Source organism: Pongo pygmaeus, chromosome 5, assembly GCF_028885625.2.
Source record: "Pongo pygmaeus isolate AG05252 chromosome 5, NHGRI_mPonPyg2-v2.0_pri, whole genome shotgun sequence".
Taxonomy (NCBI): domain Eukaryota; kingdom Metazoa; phylum Chordata; class Mammalia; order Primates; family Hominidae; genus Pongo; species Pongo pygmaeus.
This window is the reverse complement of record NC_072378.2, coordinates 29,516,035-29,532,453: the sequence shown is the minus strand read 5'-3', so window position 1 is coordinate 29,532,453 and position 16,419 is coordinate 29,516,035. Positions and strand designations below refer to the sequence as shown.

Sequence of the window (16,419 nt, the reverse complement as noted above, 5' to 3'; positions counted from 1 at the left end):
AGGTCAAGCAGACAATAAGATTAACACAAGGATGGCTAGGATAAAGATTAGGATTATAATAGAATTAATGTTGCTGTTCTGTGCTGATGCCAGGATAAATGTTGAATCAAAATCATTTTATGTTGGAACTAGAAATAAAACTAAGATTTTCCTTTTTCTTATTTTATCAGCATGTACTCAAAAGGGAATTTGGTATTGCTGCCCTTTCCAGGAAAAAGCTGGGAGACAGCATATGTGGGATTGGAAACCCAGAACCTTTTATATATTCTCTTTGGAGAGTAAGATTCATTCATTCATTCATTCATTCATTCTTCATTCATTTATACATTTATAAAACTGGATGCCAATTTTATGCAAAATTCTGGTCCTTGCCTTCTGAGAGCCTGAAATCTAGTGGGTGAATAAGCCAGAAACACACACACAATCAACTGTAACACAACTTTTTCCAAAAGTTTTATTGTTCTATTGTTTCTTATGCTTTGAAGTATTTGAAAAACTCTTATTTTAAGGAAGCGAAACCCCTTCGGCTGGGGGATCATTTAGATATAGTTTTAGATTGAAATGATTTCCTCAAAGCTTGTTGAGAAGTTGAAGCTTTTCACCTGGGCTCGGGAGGCATTATTTTTACCAAAACGCAAGGTTAAGAGCATGGAGTCTGGAGCCAGTTTTCCTGGGTTCAAATCCTGTCTTGCACATTTTCAAGTGGTAACATAAATTCTGTGTTTTAGTTTTTACCTCTGAAAAAGGATAATAATATTATCTGCTTCATAGTGTTGTATAAGGATTAAATGGGTCAATATGTGTAAATTGCAGGGGGTTCCTGACTTTGACCATTTTTTGACTTTATGATAATGCAAAAGAGATACATTCAGTAGAAACTGTACTTTGAGTACCAATATAACCATTCTGTTTTTCACTTTCAGTACAGTATTCAGTAAATTACATGAGATATTCAAAACTTTATTATAAAATAGACTTTGTATTGAGGATTTTGCTGAACTGTAGGCTAATGTAAGTGTTCTGAGTATGTTTAAGGTAGGCTAGGCTAAGCTATGATGTTTGGTAGGTTAGGTGTATGAAATGCATATTCAACTTACAATATTTTCAGTATATGATAGGTTTTCTGGGAGGTAACATCATCATAAGTCAAGGAGCATCTGTACTTTAAGTGTTACTTGGGTTAACATAACAATTACATATCATAACAATATCTATGTCTTTGAGCAAAGTAGAGTTCGGATGACCCTGGAGCAGAAGTCTGGGGTGTCACATGCAATACCATATTTGGCCGGTAGATGACACCAAGGTCCACAATGTGCCAGCCTAAACATGAAGATATTTTTGTGTCTTTTTGGCTGCTCCTTTACCTGTGATTTGTGGGCATTGTAAGAGAAGAAATAGGACTGAAGAAGCTAAGTTTCCTTTGTAAGGCTCAAGTCTGAAATACTGGGATATTTGATTATGGTGTGAAAGCAACAGTATGTATTTGAGAGTTGCCTGACTGAAAATTATGGGGCCTGGATTTTAGTTCTGATGCTGTGGACACTGTGTGTTCCTGGGTGAGTTTCTGAACTTATCTGGGCTTCAGCTTCCCCTTCTCTTTTGCTGTTATTTGAGGAATAAAATAGAATGAGAATACAAAACAGACGTATAGCAAAGTGGGAAAAACATGAGGGAGAAGCAAAGAAGATATGGTAGGAATTAGAATTGGAGGTGACGGAATAGTGGGGATATGGCAAGGGAGGGGAATTAAAAATGGAAGTGATAAAAGTAGGAACATGACTATGGAGGCGAAGACTTAAAATAGAAAAAAATATAAAATATTATACTTGATGCCTATAATTTTTCGCGTAAAGATACCTCCCTTTACTACATTTCAGACGCTGTCTCTTGCACAAATACATGCACACACACAGACATGTGGCTTTCATCCATTCCCACAGTGTAATGGGTGTGAGGAAGGCAGAGGGGCAGGGAACTCAAACTTTCTGATAAAAGCACATAGAATCTCCTCTCTTTTAAAGCACATTAAGCAGCTCTCCCTCAGCTTTGTGTGAGCCGCATTTCCTTCCCCAGCAATCTCCTGAATGCCCTGGTTACCTCCTTGTTCCTCAGGGTGTATATGAGAGGGTTAAGTGAAGGAGTGCTCACTGCATAGAAGAGACCAAAGAACTTGCCCCTTTCTTGGGCATAGGGATTTTTGGGCTGGAGGTAGACAGCGATGACTGAGCTGTAGAACAGGGTGACCACAGTGAGATGGGAGGAGCAGGTCCCAGAAGCTTTCCTCTGCCCTTTTGCAGAGTTAATCCTCAGCACTGCCCGGGTAATGGCTCCGTAAGAGACAAGGATGAGGCTGAGAGGCACAACCAAGATGAAGACACTGGCAACAGCCATCTGGATCTCATTGTAGGAGGTGTCCCCACAGGAGAGTCGAATTAGAGCTGGGACCTCACAGACAAAATCATCCACCTGCCGATGGGGGCAGAAGGGCAGGCTCAGGGTGGATGGTGTCTGGACCACTGACTCCACTAGCCCAATGACCCAGGCCACAGATGCCAGCTGCCAGCACAGGCGGGGGTGGATGATGGTGGCGTAGTGGAGGGGCTGGCAGACAGCCACGTAGCGATCAAAAGCCATCACTGTCAAGAGGATGCACTCAGTGGTCCCCAGGGACAGGAAGATGAAGAGCTGGACAGAGCAGCCCAGGAAGCTGATGGTCTTCTTTGGGCCCCAGAGGTTGACCAGCATCTGGGGGACACAACTCGTGGTGAAACAGAGGTCCAAGAAGGAGAGATTGGAGAGGAAAAAGTACATTGGAGAGTGGAGCCTGGTGTCCAGCACAGACAGCAGGATGATGAGTGTGTTGCCCACTAGGGTTAGGAGGTAGGAAGTAAAGACAACCACAAAGAGAGTCGTTTCCAGTGCTGGGTGTTCAGAGAAGCCCAGAAGGAGGAAGCCCGGTGTGGAGCTTTGGTTAACTATGGCCTGTTCTTGTTTGTACCTGGAGGGATGAGGCTGTCACCCCAGTGTGATTCAACCTGTCTTATCAAAACTCAGCCTGGGTGTTTGTGAGGTGACAGCAGGTAGGTGTTTCTCTTCTGTCTCTGCTCGCCCAGCCTCCCTTTCCAAGGCTCGTCACCATCCAGCGGCTCCTTCTCGTTCCCTGTTCTTCCTGGTCAAACATTGTCTAGTGAGAGTGAGGAATCCATGAATGTACTGGACAGCGGATGGATACTTCCTGGGTGAGGGCAAAGGAAGCTGATTAAAATATGCATTAATTAATTAATTCATTCATTCAGGGGAAATTTATTGAGTGCCACTATGTTCTGAATGCTGTTCTAGAGTTGTCTCTTATTTATTGGATGATCTCGTAAGGTATATTGAATGAATTTTCTGATAAGTTGTCTCTGTAGGCTCAATTATTGCTCTATTGGTTGAATGAATTATATAGAACTCTGTACATTCCATTTATTTTGTATTTTTTCATTTGCAGGTAAGCTTATCAGAGACAGTATTTTATCTATGAGAGAGATTTTGTTTTGTTTTAAGATATCCCTACTTATAGAGAGACCAGGTTTGTTGCCCTTGCCTTTTTAGCAACCTAAGTTTCTGAACCAACTGACTTGCAGGGAGGGGTGGAAATTGGTCCACATGCTTCATCCTTGCCATGAGTAGTTTACAAGTAGGAGGCAAGAGTGGCCACAAGCATGTTAAAATCACCAGGAGTTCACAGGAACATTATCGAAAGACTCCAAGAGTCACTCTCCCTAAATCCTGTAGTCTTTCAGACACCACCAAAAAAAGAGTCCAAAATTTAAAGGCCAGTAACACCAATGTACTGGGTGAATGAAAGTAAAGGTTCTGTAGGATGACTGACCAATTTGGTTGGATATATCAGGGAAAGCTTCCTAGAGGAGGTGACTGGACTTTTTCCTTAAAATAGAGATGTATTGGGGCATAGAAGGTCAGCTGAGAGCTGGGGGTGGGAGACTGAAGCCACTCTGGCAGGTCAGAGACAAGGACTCAGGGTCTTATAGGACCTTAGGAAGGCCATGAGGGGAGCAGATGAGACGGTGGGCCACCCCACAAATGTGCCATGGAGCTCAGAGGATGGCAGGAGTGTCTTCCTCTTACAGGGTCCCCATCTTGTATTAAGCTCTATCACATCTCCCTTTTTGCCAGGACTCTCTGCCATTGTCTCTGTCTTCTTCCTCTTTCTCCCATTATTCTTTTCTCGCTTAAAATGTATTTTTAATTTTCAAAATATTGTTACGTATTTAAACAACCAGGTTAAGGAACTGAGCAAATGTTTCAAGTATCTTAGAAGCTTCTGTGTGCCCCTCCCTGCTCTCTCAATTTTCTCAATTTGTCACCCCTCAAGATGTCACCACCATTCTATTTATTTTTTTTTTTTTTAGACAGAGTCACGTTTTATAGCCCAGGCTGGAGTGCAATGGCATGATCTCTGCTCACTGCAACCTCCACCTCTTGGGCTCAAGCTATTCTCCTGCCTCAGCCTCCCAAGTAGCGGGGATTACAGGCACTCAAGACCATGCCTAGGTAATTTTTGTATTTTTAGTAGAGACGGGGTTTCACCATGTTGGCCAGGCTGGTCTCAGACTCCTGACCTCAGGTGACCTGCCCGCCTCGGCCTCTCAAAGTGCTGGGATTACAGGCATGAGCCACCGTGTCTGGCCTCTAAATTTTTAATTATGCCTTCGCTTTCATTTTTTGAGATGTATTTCACATACCATAAAATTCGTCCTTTTGAAGTGTGTAATTTAGTGGTTTAAAGTATATTCACAAGTTGTGCAACCAACACCATTTACTTCCAGAATATTTCATTACCCCCAAAAGAAACCTCATGCTCATTGGCTGCCGCCCCCTGCTTTGTTTTCTTTGTAATATAAAATTCTTTGCATGTAACCTTAAACAATAGCCAACTGTTTCTTATTCATCCGTCATGTGTCATCCTAATTCATTTTCTACATTTCTAACTTTGTCATTATCTTGGCATTTCATTCCTTTCCTTTCTCTGCTATATTGCTGAATCTCTTTAGATTACAACCTTTCTTAGTGACTCTTTGTTTCCATTTCCCTCTTTGATCTCTGTCTTTTCCACTCTCATTATTTTTCTCCTACTCCTTTTCCTTCTGACATATTCATGCATTGGTCTATGCATTTATTCATTTCTTGAGCCCCAAAGTGCCAGCATTGTGTTAGGAGCTGGGGAAGGAGTTGGGAGGTCCCTTGAAAGGGGTTTATGATAGTCTAGTGACCATGAGCTACCCTTGCTGTTAGTAGCTACCATCAAAGCATGGTGATAAACAACTCCCTGAACATCTGGTTCTCACAGTGACCCTACAAAGAGATATAATTATCCCAATTTTACCAAAAAGTGAACAGTCACAGATGGGACAAGAGACTTGTAGAAGGTTACCTAGTCAATAAGTGCTAGGACTAGGATTTTAGAGTACGTTTAACTCCAAATCTGGTGCTCCAGTGTTGACGATAGGTGGAAACTGATATCTCACAGCCAAAGAGCAAAGGTTCTACTTACCTTCAATCAAATAAAAATCTCTTCTGCTACCAGCAATTCCCCATGACAGAGCTCTTAATTGGTGCCCAGCCTCCACTTGTACATCAGGAAGAAACAAAAAAATAAAAAGGAATGGGCATCCTTGAATGGGCAACTGCATCTCTGGTCACAATAGGGATTGCTAATGCTGACCATCTGGCACTTTTCTAAGCACACATGTGTGTGATGAGCTGGAGCTGGCTCAGATTATCTCTTGATTAGTAAATTTTTAGGAATTTTGTGAGACAGTTATTAAACCGTCAGTGGCTTGAGACAGCCATGGCAGGAATATTTACACTATGAAAATTGGCAAACACTACAAATTGGGGCTCTCCCCATTTGCCACCAACCAAGATGTTTATTAAACATTTACTCTATGCTGCTGATTGTCCTTCACAACTCTACATATTATTCTCTTCCTTCCAATATGAAGAAGTTGAAACAAAGAAATATAAATAACTTTCCCAAGGCAGTATAGTTAGTAAGCACCAGAGCTGATGTTTGAACCCAAATCTGCTAACTGTAGAGGGAGTGCACCAACCAAAGCCCACCAAATTTCTGCAGGGAGGATGAAGCCAAGGTCAGAACTTTGCCATCGAGTTCTTTGCCATCGAGTTCTTTGCCAACAATTTTCCCCCTCAGTCTAGGGAGAGGTGTGCCTCTGTTTTAGTGGCATTGGAGGTAGAAATGTTGACATGGTATGGTGGTAGAGAGAGGGATCCCACGGAGGGAAACAGCTGATTAATTCTGCTGAGACCCTAGGGTCCATAGCCCACAGACAATTCATTAGCCACTAATTATGGTCAAGGGGGCAGGGGAATATCTATAGGAAATATGCCAACAATAGTCATCACTTTGGTAGGTAAAAGAGGTCACTCACTGCTTCTTTCTGTCAACAGGAAGAAAAAGGACAGTGTGTCTCCTCCCCACCACCTCCAGTGAGTCCCGGGCATCCTGGTAGTCCTCTCAGGCTTATGATTCATCCATTCAGGACTTCAGTTTTTAAAGTTCTCAGCTTCCTCCTTTTCTATTTAGTTATTCTGAGATGGACCACACTGTAGTAACAGAATTATAAAGCTCTGGGTTTGGAGAGTACTTAGAACATTTAGCCAATCTTCATATTACTGAATCGTTATGCTTCTCTTCCATTAGAAAGGGAGCCTATGAGATCAGCTAATAAATGGCGTGTACTAGGTCCATGGATCTACCCAGTAGTCATTTCTGCAGTCTCTAAATCTGTAACTGGAATGCACATGCTTGTCAGTTGGCAGAATCCCCACATAGTTATTTAGTCTGTGGAGTACGAGCTACAGATTGAAGTGGAAGCCCTGAATCTACACCTCTTACCACAAAGACAGTGAATCAAGACAATATCACAATTCAAGTGAAATGGCTGATTGAGGCCACCTTTAAAGGATGCAGGGGTTTGTTCCTATCATATTTCACATTTAATTCACCAGTCTGGTCACTACAAAAATCAGATGCATCTCGAAAGATGACCAGACTAGCACAAACTCAACCAAGAAATAGCTGTAATTGCAGCTGTTGTGCCTGATTAGCATGGTTTCAGGTCCATGTTATATAGCTATTAATCTGGCGAATAATGTGTTCTTTTCTTTTTGAGATGGAATCTCACTGTTGCCCAGGCTGCAGGGCAATGGCACGATCTTGGCTCACTGCAACCTCCCCATCCCGGGTTCAAGCGATTCTCCTGCCTCAGCCTCCTGAGTAGCTGGGACTACAGGCGAACGCCAGCACGCCTGGCTAATTTTTGTATTTTTAGTAGAGACAGGGTTTCACCATATTGATCAGGCTGGTCTTTAACTCCTGACCTCATGATCTGCCTGCCTCAGCCTCCCAAAATGCTGGGATTACAGACGTGAGCCACTGTTCCTGGCTGAATGTGTTCTTTTCAAATACTATCAGGAAGGAAGACCAAAGGCAGTTTGAATTTACAGGGTATGCATATAAGTGTACATTTACGTTTACATTTCTGCTTCAGTACCACGTTAAAACTCTCCCGTCATAATAGGGTCCAATGGGACATGGATGTGCTGCAAGTCCAGGCAAAAAAGCCTTGATTTACATCATTTGCTGATTTCTGCAGTGTAAATATTCTCACCATGGCCAATTTAAAACTGTCAATGTGATATTACTGAAAATGCAGAGTTGTAGAGAAATGTACAGTAACACACCATTACACAGAAGAATGTATAATACAGAGGGTTTTTTGTTTTTTGTTTTTTGTTTTTGAGGAATAAACAAACGGTCTTTATTAGGCTCAGACCAGAAGTCCACTGGGTCTTGAAGAGACCTGTGTGTATTTGTCAATTTTCTTTTTCATGTTCTTTTCCACCTATTTCTGTAGCCTCATAAGCTGTTTCTTCTTCTGGTAGTGGATCTTGGCCTTCTCCTTCCTCTTCTCCAGGGTGGCTGTCACTGCCTGGCACTTCCAGCTAACTTCATGAGCTCGGTGTCCAGGCGGACAAATTTTCTTGTAGGCTTCAGACACACAAGTTTGAGGGCAGCAGGAACCACCAAAGCTTTTTCTTGTCATGGGGTGGTGGAATGCCATCAGACACCTTGAGGTGGTTCAGGGCAGCCTGGCCTTGGTGAGTCTTGTGGGGCAGTGGGCCTTGCACCATCCACCAGAAGATGCGGCTAGGGCCGAGAAATGGCAGGGCCTCGAGAAGGGTTAGTGTTCATCCGCTTGCGGAGAAAGCCCAGGTACTTCAACTTGTTTCTGTAGAACTTGCCAGAAATGTTGATGCTCTCACAGTGCACGACCTCTACCTTCTGGCCTAGAGGGAGGGAAAGGGTTGGGAAGTGCTGAGGGTGCCACCTGAAGGCTCTCCCTCTACCTGTGACTGCACACAGGCAGTGATGGCCACAGCAGAGTTCATGTTTAAATTAAAAGATAGCCTAATGGAAAATCACTTCCGAACCAGGAGGACTGCACCCCAGGAACAGGAGTGGCTGGCAGGTCTCAGAGCAGTGCATGGGGTTGGTCTCATGGCCATGAGACTCAAACGAAAGATGGTGATTGTTGCTCATCACCAATCCAGAATATTTTTATTATACAGACAACGTTATTTAGTATTTTTATTATATAGACATAACAGATATAAATAACCAGAAGAGTATAGAAAATATGGTAAGATAGTTAAATACCTAGAAAATGAAGAGCTTAGGGATTTGTTACCTATATCTTAAAATAACTTATTTTAAAATAATAGTCATGTTTAACAACTGGTTTGCACAATTTCTGAAAATTTAACAGTTGGCTCCATGAGGCAGTATGAGCTAGCTGCAGCACACCACTGAACGTGGACCTTCTGGACATTCTGCAAAACATGACATTGTTCCACTGTATCAACAATATCTTATTAATCAAACAGAATGAGCCATGAGGGCAAGCATATTGGTGGCACTGGTAAGACAAACGCACTCCAGAGAGTGGGAAATATACCCTTTGAAGATTCAGCATCCTCCACATCTTTGAAGTTTTTAGACTTTGTGCCAGGACATCCCTCTAAAGTAAGAACACATTATTGCTTTTCACACTTCACACTAGTAATGCAGAATTGGAAAGAGATGCACAGTAACACACTATTATACAGAAGAATTTATAATACGGAGGTGTTTTTTGTTTGTGTGTTTTTTGGAATAAACACTCTTTATTAGGCTCAGACCAGGAGTCCATAGGTCTTGAGGAGAACTGTGTGTATTTGTCAGTTTTCTTCTCCACGTTCTTTTCTGCCTGTTTCTGTAGCCTCATAAGCTGTTTCTTCTTCCAGCAGTGAATCTTGGTCTTCTCCTTCCTCTTCTCCAGGGTAGAGAATGCTTGGTTGTCCTATTTAGGATCTAGAGGAAGCATATTCCACACTCATGAGAATACCACAGGGAACAGTTTACTAGCGACTGACTGAAGCCCAGAGCAGACCTGGGGTCCGCAGCTGTTCTAAGCTGTCATATCAGCCGTGTAGTACTGCTTTGGCCATGTGACTCAATACACTCTGGGGCACTAAAAGTATCAGTGGTGGGAAAAGATACAGTGTGGCATTTTGGGCAAGCCTTGAAAGGAAAATCACAACATAGATCCCTGGGGTTCTTGATCAAATCTATGCTGTCTGCTGCAGGAAAGTAAACCCCATTAGGAAACAAGTCCTAGCCTGCTCTTGGGCCTTACTAGAGACAGAGCTCCTGATCATGAGACATCAAATGGCTATTAGGCTAGAACTGTCCATCATGAGCTGGGTCCTGTCAAATCAATCAAGTGATAAGGTCTGGTGGTTGCAACATCATCAGTTATAAGAGAGAAGTAGTATATCCTGGATCAGTCGTGGGTGGAAATGGAGGGCAAATGCAAGGTGCTGAAGTGGGGGGCCCAGATTCCCATGTGCTCCACACTGTGGCCTTGGTACTTCCCAACTTGCTCATACCAGTGGCTCATGGGAGTGTTCTAGTTATTTATTGCTGCATAACAAAGTCTCCCCAAATTTAATGGCTTAAATGAACACAAACCTTATTGTATCTCACATGTTGTGGGCCAAGAATTTGGGAGGAAATTGGCTGGGTTTCTTTATATTTCATGTTGCATCAGCTGGGATCCCTTGGAAGTATTCAGCTGGCAGGTGGACTTCTCTAGAGGGTCCGAGACAGCTTCACTCACTTGCCTGGCACCCTGGTGGGTTCACTGTAAGTTTGGGCTCATCTTCTCTGTCTTCGTGCTATCTCAGGGCCTTTCTACATGGTCTGCCCATGTAGACTTTTTACTTGGAAACTCAGGACTCCAAGATAGCAAGGAGGAACAGCCAGTTCTCTTACAGGCTGGCCCCAGAGCTGGCATGGTGTCACTTCTGCCGCGCTGTTTTTGTCAAAACAGACATAGACTAGCACAGATTCAAGGGGAGGGGAAATAGATAGCCCTCCTGATGGGATGATTGTCCGATAGTTTGTAGCCATCTTTAATCTGTCATGGGGGGAGGGGTACTTTATAATTGGCTAATGGAGGAAAAATGAGATGACCTTGGTTCATGGATGTATCTGCTGAACACATTGGTGTGAGCTGAAAATGGACTGCTGCTGCATTATAGCCGCACTCAAGAGTAGTTCTGGAAGACAGTAGAAATTGTAAATCCTCCCAATGGGCAAAGCTTTGAGTAGTGCACCTGATTATCTATTTTGTGTGGAAAGAATAATGGCCTAATGGAAGAATATTTGTGAATACATGGGCAGTGGCAAATGGCTTGGTTGGTTGGTCAAGTGCTTGGAAGGAGGAGGTTTAGAAGATGAAGAACAATGAAATTTGAGGAAGAGGTGCTTGGATGGATTTATGAAAATGGGAAATCTTTTTATTTATGAAATTGGGAAAATTGTGAATATCTTTGTGTTACATGCTAATGCCCACTAGAAAGCATCCACAATAGAAAAGGCTCTAAACAACCAAGTAAACAGTGACTATAGGCCAGTTCACACTAAGCAGCCTTCTCCACAGGCCACCCTAGTGCTGGTAAAAATGGACTTATGAAGGCAGTAACTATGGTGGCAGGATGCAGGTCTGTATGTATTCAACAGCATGGCTTTCACTCACCAACACTGATCTAACTCCTGCAGCTACTGAATGTGCACCCTGTCAGAAACAAGCAAATGCTGCCCTTAATATGGCACTATATTCTGGGCATGAGTTTGCAGATCCAGGATTCAAATTGGATTTGAATCCAGACCATCTGATGCTGCACAATGCGAAAGGGCTCCGTGTATTTGTAGAAAACCCCCAAACTGACCATTTTCTCCTACTATATTCTCAACATTCAACACTTCTAGTCACCAAAACATGTTGGTTTTTATTTTATTTTATTTTATTATTTTTTGAGATGGGAGTCTTGCTCTGTTGCCCAGGTTGGAGTGCAGTGGCGTGATCTCGGCTCACTGCAAGCTCTGCCTCCCGGGTTTATGCCATTCTCCTGCCTCAGCCTCCCGAGTAGCTGGGACTACAGGCGTCTGCCACCACGCCCGGCTAATTTTTTGTATTTTTAGTAGAGATGGGGTTTCACCTTGTTAGCCAGGATGGTCTTGATCTCCTGACCTTGTGATCCGCCTGCCTCAGCCTCCCAAAGTGCTGAGATTACAGGGCTGAGCCACCGTGCCCGGCCAACATGTTGGTTTTTCTCCCAGACTGACCAATAAATTCTTCAGTGGACACCAACTTGGTGTCCTATAATTCAATTCAATTCACTTCTGACATTATTCACCTGGAGATAGAGTGAGATCCCACAGGTTAAAGGATCCCATAAGACTACTCCCCACTTTAGGTGCCAATCACAAGTCCAAGCTTCTGGAACTTCTGACCTACTGGGAACCCTATTGGGGGTTCCCACATTCCCCTCCTTGGGTTTGATCATTTATTAGAGCAGTTCACAGAATACATGAAAGCTCTTTAGTTCAATTTACCAGTTTATTATAAAGGATATTCCACAGGATACAAATGAACAATGAAATAGAAGAGATGTACCGGAAAAGGTGTGTGGGAAGGGTTACAGAGCTTCTGGGGCATGCCGCCCTCTCAGCATTTCTGTGTGTGCACCAGCCTGGAAGTTCTCTGAGCTCCGTAGTTCAGGGATTTTTGTGGAGGCTTTGTCAAATAGGTATAGTTGATTATTATTATTATTTTTTATTATTATTATACTTTAAGTTTTAGGGTACATGTGCACAATGTGCAGGTTAGTTACATATGTATACATGTGCCATGCTGCTGTGCTGCACCCATTAACTCGTCATTTAGCATTAGGTATATCTCCTAATGCTGTCCCTCCCCACTCCCCCCACCCCACAACAGTACCCAGAGTGTGAGGTTCCCCTTCCTGTGTCCATGTGTTCTCATTGTTCAATTCCCACCTATGAGTGAGAATATGCGGTGTTTGGTTTTTTGTTCTTGTGATAATTTACTGAGAATGATGATTTCCAATTTCATCCATGTCCCTACAAAGGACATGAACTCATCATTTTTTATGGCTGCATAGTATTCCATGGTGTATATGTGCCACATTTTCTTAATCCAATCTATCGTTGGACATTTGGGTTGGTTCCAAGTCTTTGCTATTGTGAATAGTGCTGCAATAAACACACGTGTGTATGTGTCTTTATAGCAGCATGATTTATAGTCCTTTCGGTATATATGCAGTAATGGGATGGCTGGGTCAAATGGTATTTCTAGTTCTAGACCCCTGAGGAATCGCCACACTGACTTCCATAATGGTTGAACTAGTTTACAGTCCCACCAACTGTGTAAAAGTGTTCCTATTTCTCCACATCCTCTCCAGCACCTGTTGTTTCCTGACTTTCTAATGATTGCCATTCTAACTGGTGTGAGATGGTATCTCATTGTGGTTTTGATTTGCATTTCTCTGATGGCCAGTGATGATGAGCATTTTTTCATGTGTCTTTTGGCTGCATAAATGTCTTCTTTTGAGAAGTGTCTGTTCATATCCTTTGCCCACTTTTTGATGGGGTTGTTTGTTTTTTTCTTGTAAATTTGTTTGAGTTCATTGTAGATTCTGGATAGGTATAGTTGATTATTAACTCAATGTCTAGCCCCTCTCAATTTTCTGGAAAATTAGGGTAGAGCTGAAAGTTTCAAACTTCTAATCATGGCTTGGTCCCTCCAGTCAGAGTCCCCATTCAGGGGTCCACCAAGGGGTCACCTCATTAGAACAAAAGATGCTCCCATTACCCAGGAAATTCCAAGGGATTAGAGCTCAATATTAGGAACTGATATATTTGATCAAAGACCGAATATTAGAACAAAAGACTCTCCTAGCACCCCTGTTGCTCAGGGAATCACAAGGGCCTTAGGAACTCTGTGCCAGGAACTGGGATCAAAGGCCAAATATGTATATCTTATTATATCACAATATCACAGCCTCTTGGCCACCGCATTATTCTGCAGCCCATGACTGCAATAGCTTTTTGGATTATATTCAGATGCTTTTCACATGTGGCTATAGACTCATGTACCATACTCAGTGATGATCTCAGAATTACATGTCATTTTGCTATGAGTCTCTCCCAAGTTTAGATTTTTGAAAAATCTTTTGGTTTCATATTATATTATGGGATATATTAGCAATCTCTGATAGTTTTGTGGCATATTAAATATTTATGGATGAAGCAGCTTTGGGAGCAGATAATGGATAGGGTGTTTATAACTAACCTAATTTAAATTTTATTATAGTTACTACATTACTATGGCTATTTTGCATGGCAATTAATGAAGAGCACTGGAACTGATTCCTACTGGGGCATAAACTTGTAGCCACTTCTGCCTTGAGCTTATTAGCTGCTTAAAATTTACACACATGCACACACATACACACAATTTATTTTGAATATGTAAAGCACACACAGCTGTAACATTTAAAAGACAGGCAAAAATATAAAGTGAAAAGCAGATTTATCTTCCATGTCTGTTCTTCAAGTTACTGCTGTCGATGATGTCATAGGGCTCACCAGCTCCAGAAACAGCTTCTTCTGCAGGAACCTAGGAGGCTTCCAAGACACAAAGGGATTTTACTTCCTGCTGAACGAAGTTGGTAATGGCTTTCTTGACTCCTCTAGACCTTGCGACCGCTGGATCCCAGTTGGTGTAATCTGCCACACTCTTTGGAAGGAGCAGGCGTCATGGGCCCAGAGCTTGAGCCGATTTCTTCTCCTTGACACGGCGATCTTGTCTAGGGGAGGCTGGCACAGAGGTCTGCAACCATGGGCCAGCTCCGCCCTGCTCTGCTGTCAGCCCGCGCTGGAGGCCAATGCTTTCGTGAGGATGCAGGCCCTAGGATTTCTTTCCATAAATATAGTCTATCCTCCATTCCCATGGGTTCTGCATCCACAAGCAAACATGAATTGAAAATACAATATTCTCAGGATGCTAAACTCATGGATGTGAGAACCGACTTTTTGTATTTGTGAGTTCTGCAAGGTCAACTTTGGGACTTCAGCATCTGCAGATTTCGACATCCAAGGGGTGTCCTGGAACTAATTCCTTGGGGATACTGAGGGGTGACTGTAATAAATATTCGTTAAATACCTACTATGCCAGATACTATGCCAGGCACTAAGAGTATAAGGATAAGTGGGCCAAAACCCTGACCCTCACTTTCCTTACTGTGTACTTTGAGAGGTAGACAATTAAAAAGATCCTGTTACTTCATGGGAAGTGCTTTTTGTTGGTGGTAGAGAGGAGCTGGAGGGGAGAGTCTTCCAAAAAGAGGGAGGAGCACGTTCAAAGGCTAAAGGTGGCAGAGAGCCTGGTGTGGTTCATAAACTTGCACTTGCAGGTAGGTCTGTGAACTTGCAGGATTCTAGGTGGTTGAGCCTTAGGAGGTGGGGATCGTAAGGTCTGGAAAACAGGCACCCGATCTAGGAGTTTGGGCTCCACATTTTATTACAGGGGGAATCTATATATTATTTTTGGCTAAGGGAGTAACATATTCAAAATTGTACTTTGGAATGATTACTCTGGTTCAACATGGATAATCAATTTGAATCGGTCAAGACTGGAGGCAAAGAGGCAGTTAGTAGTCATTCATATCATCCACCAAATATTTCTGGTTCCCTTTCCTGCCACATGATTGGTTTATTTCCCCTCACCTTGAAGTTATATGTAGCCATGAGATTTGCTTTGGTAAATGACCAATGAGTCAAAGTGTTATGCCCTTCTGATTGGAAACTAAGTGCTAGTTTGCCATTTGTCATGCTTATTATTTCCTTCTTTCCCAGCACCTAGGAGTGTTTGAGATGTTGGGTGTTCTGTCAGTCCACATCTTGGGGTGAGGATGACAAGGCAGAACCTCTGGTTGGATGACAATGGGCATGCAGCAGCAGCAAGAAATAAACCTATGCTGTTTCAAGTCACTAAGGATTGGTATTGTTATCACAGCATAACCTCTTTCCTGAGAGGAAAGAGGAGAGAATGGTTCAGTTCTAAACAGATTTTCCATCACACTCTCCATTCCATTCATGTGAGGCTTTGAGAAGGTAATGAATGTAGATCAACTTGAAAAAGGAAATAAGATTTCATAGAAGTTGGGGCTTACACTGCTGCTCCCTTTCTTCTGAAGCCCTTGCTCCATCCAGGCTCCATTGCAGCACTTTATTACTTACAATTGGATTTCATTTTTGTGCCTGGCTAGTAGAGGTTGGTCAGAATTTCAGAACTGCACTAGAAAATGGATGCAGGACAGCTGTTGCCACTGTGTAGCCACTGAAGAGCAGACTCACACCTCCTCATGGTCACTGTCATGCAGAGGTTGAGAGGAGGTAAAGGAAAATCATCTCCAGGAATGGGAGCACATTTTCAGGATTTGGCAGGAGATTAGTGTTGTGATCCCTGGAAAGTTGGATGATCAGGAAACCTACTAGGACTGGAAAAATAGAGTTTTCTGCCTGATAACCCATTTGGGTATAAATCCTAATGATGTTGGTATATTTATAATGGTGTAAAACCAACAGCATGCACTTGGTAAGTTAACAGATATGCATCTCAATTTAGGTCTAACAAATTGCTGTGTGTTCTTGGGTGAAATTACTAAATTCTCTGAGCGTCAGCTTCCTGTCAGTCCACCTCAAGCAAGTGGAGATGAACCATCCTGATGACAAAGGAAAGAAGACATTGTAAGAATCAGAAGTGGCTGGGCGCCGTGGCTCACTCCTATAATCCCAGCACTTTGGGAGGCCGAGGCGGGTGGATCACCTGAGGTCAGGAGTTTGAGACCAGCCTGGCCAACATGGTGAAACCCCGTCTCTACTAAAAATAAAAAATCAGCTGGGCGTGGTGGCATGTG

At 42.8% G+C, this 16,419-nt stretch overlaps 1 protein-coding gene, 1 non-coding gene and 1 pseudogene across 2 annotated transcripts; all 3 read right to left on the bottom strand.

Annotated features, from left to right (window-relative positions):
• Nucleotides 1-427: 427 nt before the first annotated feature.
• On the bottom strand, nucleotides 428-5,634 carry LOC129039005 (olfactory receptor 2H2). Its single transcript, XM_063665949.1, has 2 exons — nucleotides 5,561-5,634; nucleotides 428-3,238 (listed from the first exon to the last, which is right to left on the bottom strand). Exon 2 carries the CDS (start codon nucleotides 2,812-2,814, stop codon nucleotides 2,044-2,046), a length of 771 nt encoding a protein of 256 aa, XP_063522019.1. The 5' UTR covers nucleotides 2,815-3,238; nucleotides 5,561-5,634; the 3' UTR covers nucleotides 428-2,043.
• A 2,225-nt stretch (nucleotides 5,635-7,859) lies between these two features.
• On the bottom strand, nucleotides 7,860-8,377 carry LOC129038788 (large ribosomal subunit protein uL13-like; annotated as a pseudogene).
• A 181-nt stretch (nucleotides 8,378-8,558) lies between these two features.
• Nucleotides 8,559-8,642, bottom strand: LOC129039753 (small nucleolar RNA Z195/SNORD33/SNORD32 family). Its single transcript, XR_008503455.1, has one exon. It is a non-coding gene; the product is annotated as a small nucleolar RNA Z195/SNORD33/SNORD32 family (small nucleolar RNA).
• Between the last annotated feature and the right edge of the window lie 7,777 nt (nucleotides 8,643-16,419).

Bases quoted from the DNA above. Each gene is read 5' to 3' on its own strand.
- LOC129039005 (XM_063665949.1), bottom strand. From the start codon at position 2,814: ATGTACTTTTTCCTCTCCAATCTCTCCTTCTTGGACCTCTGTTTCACC.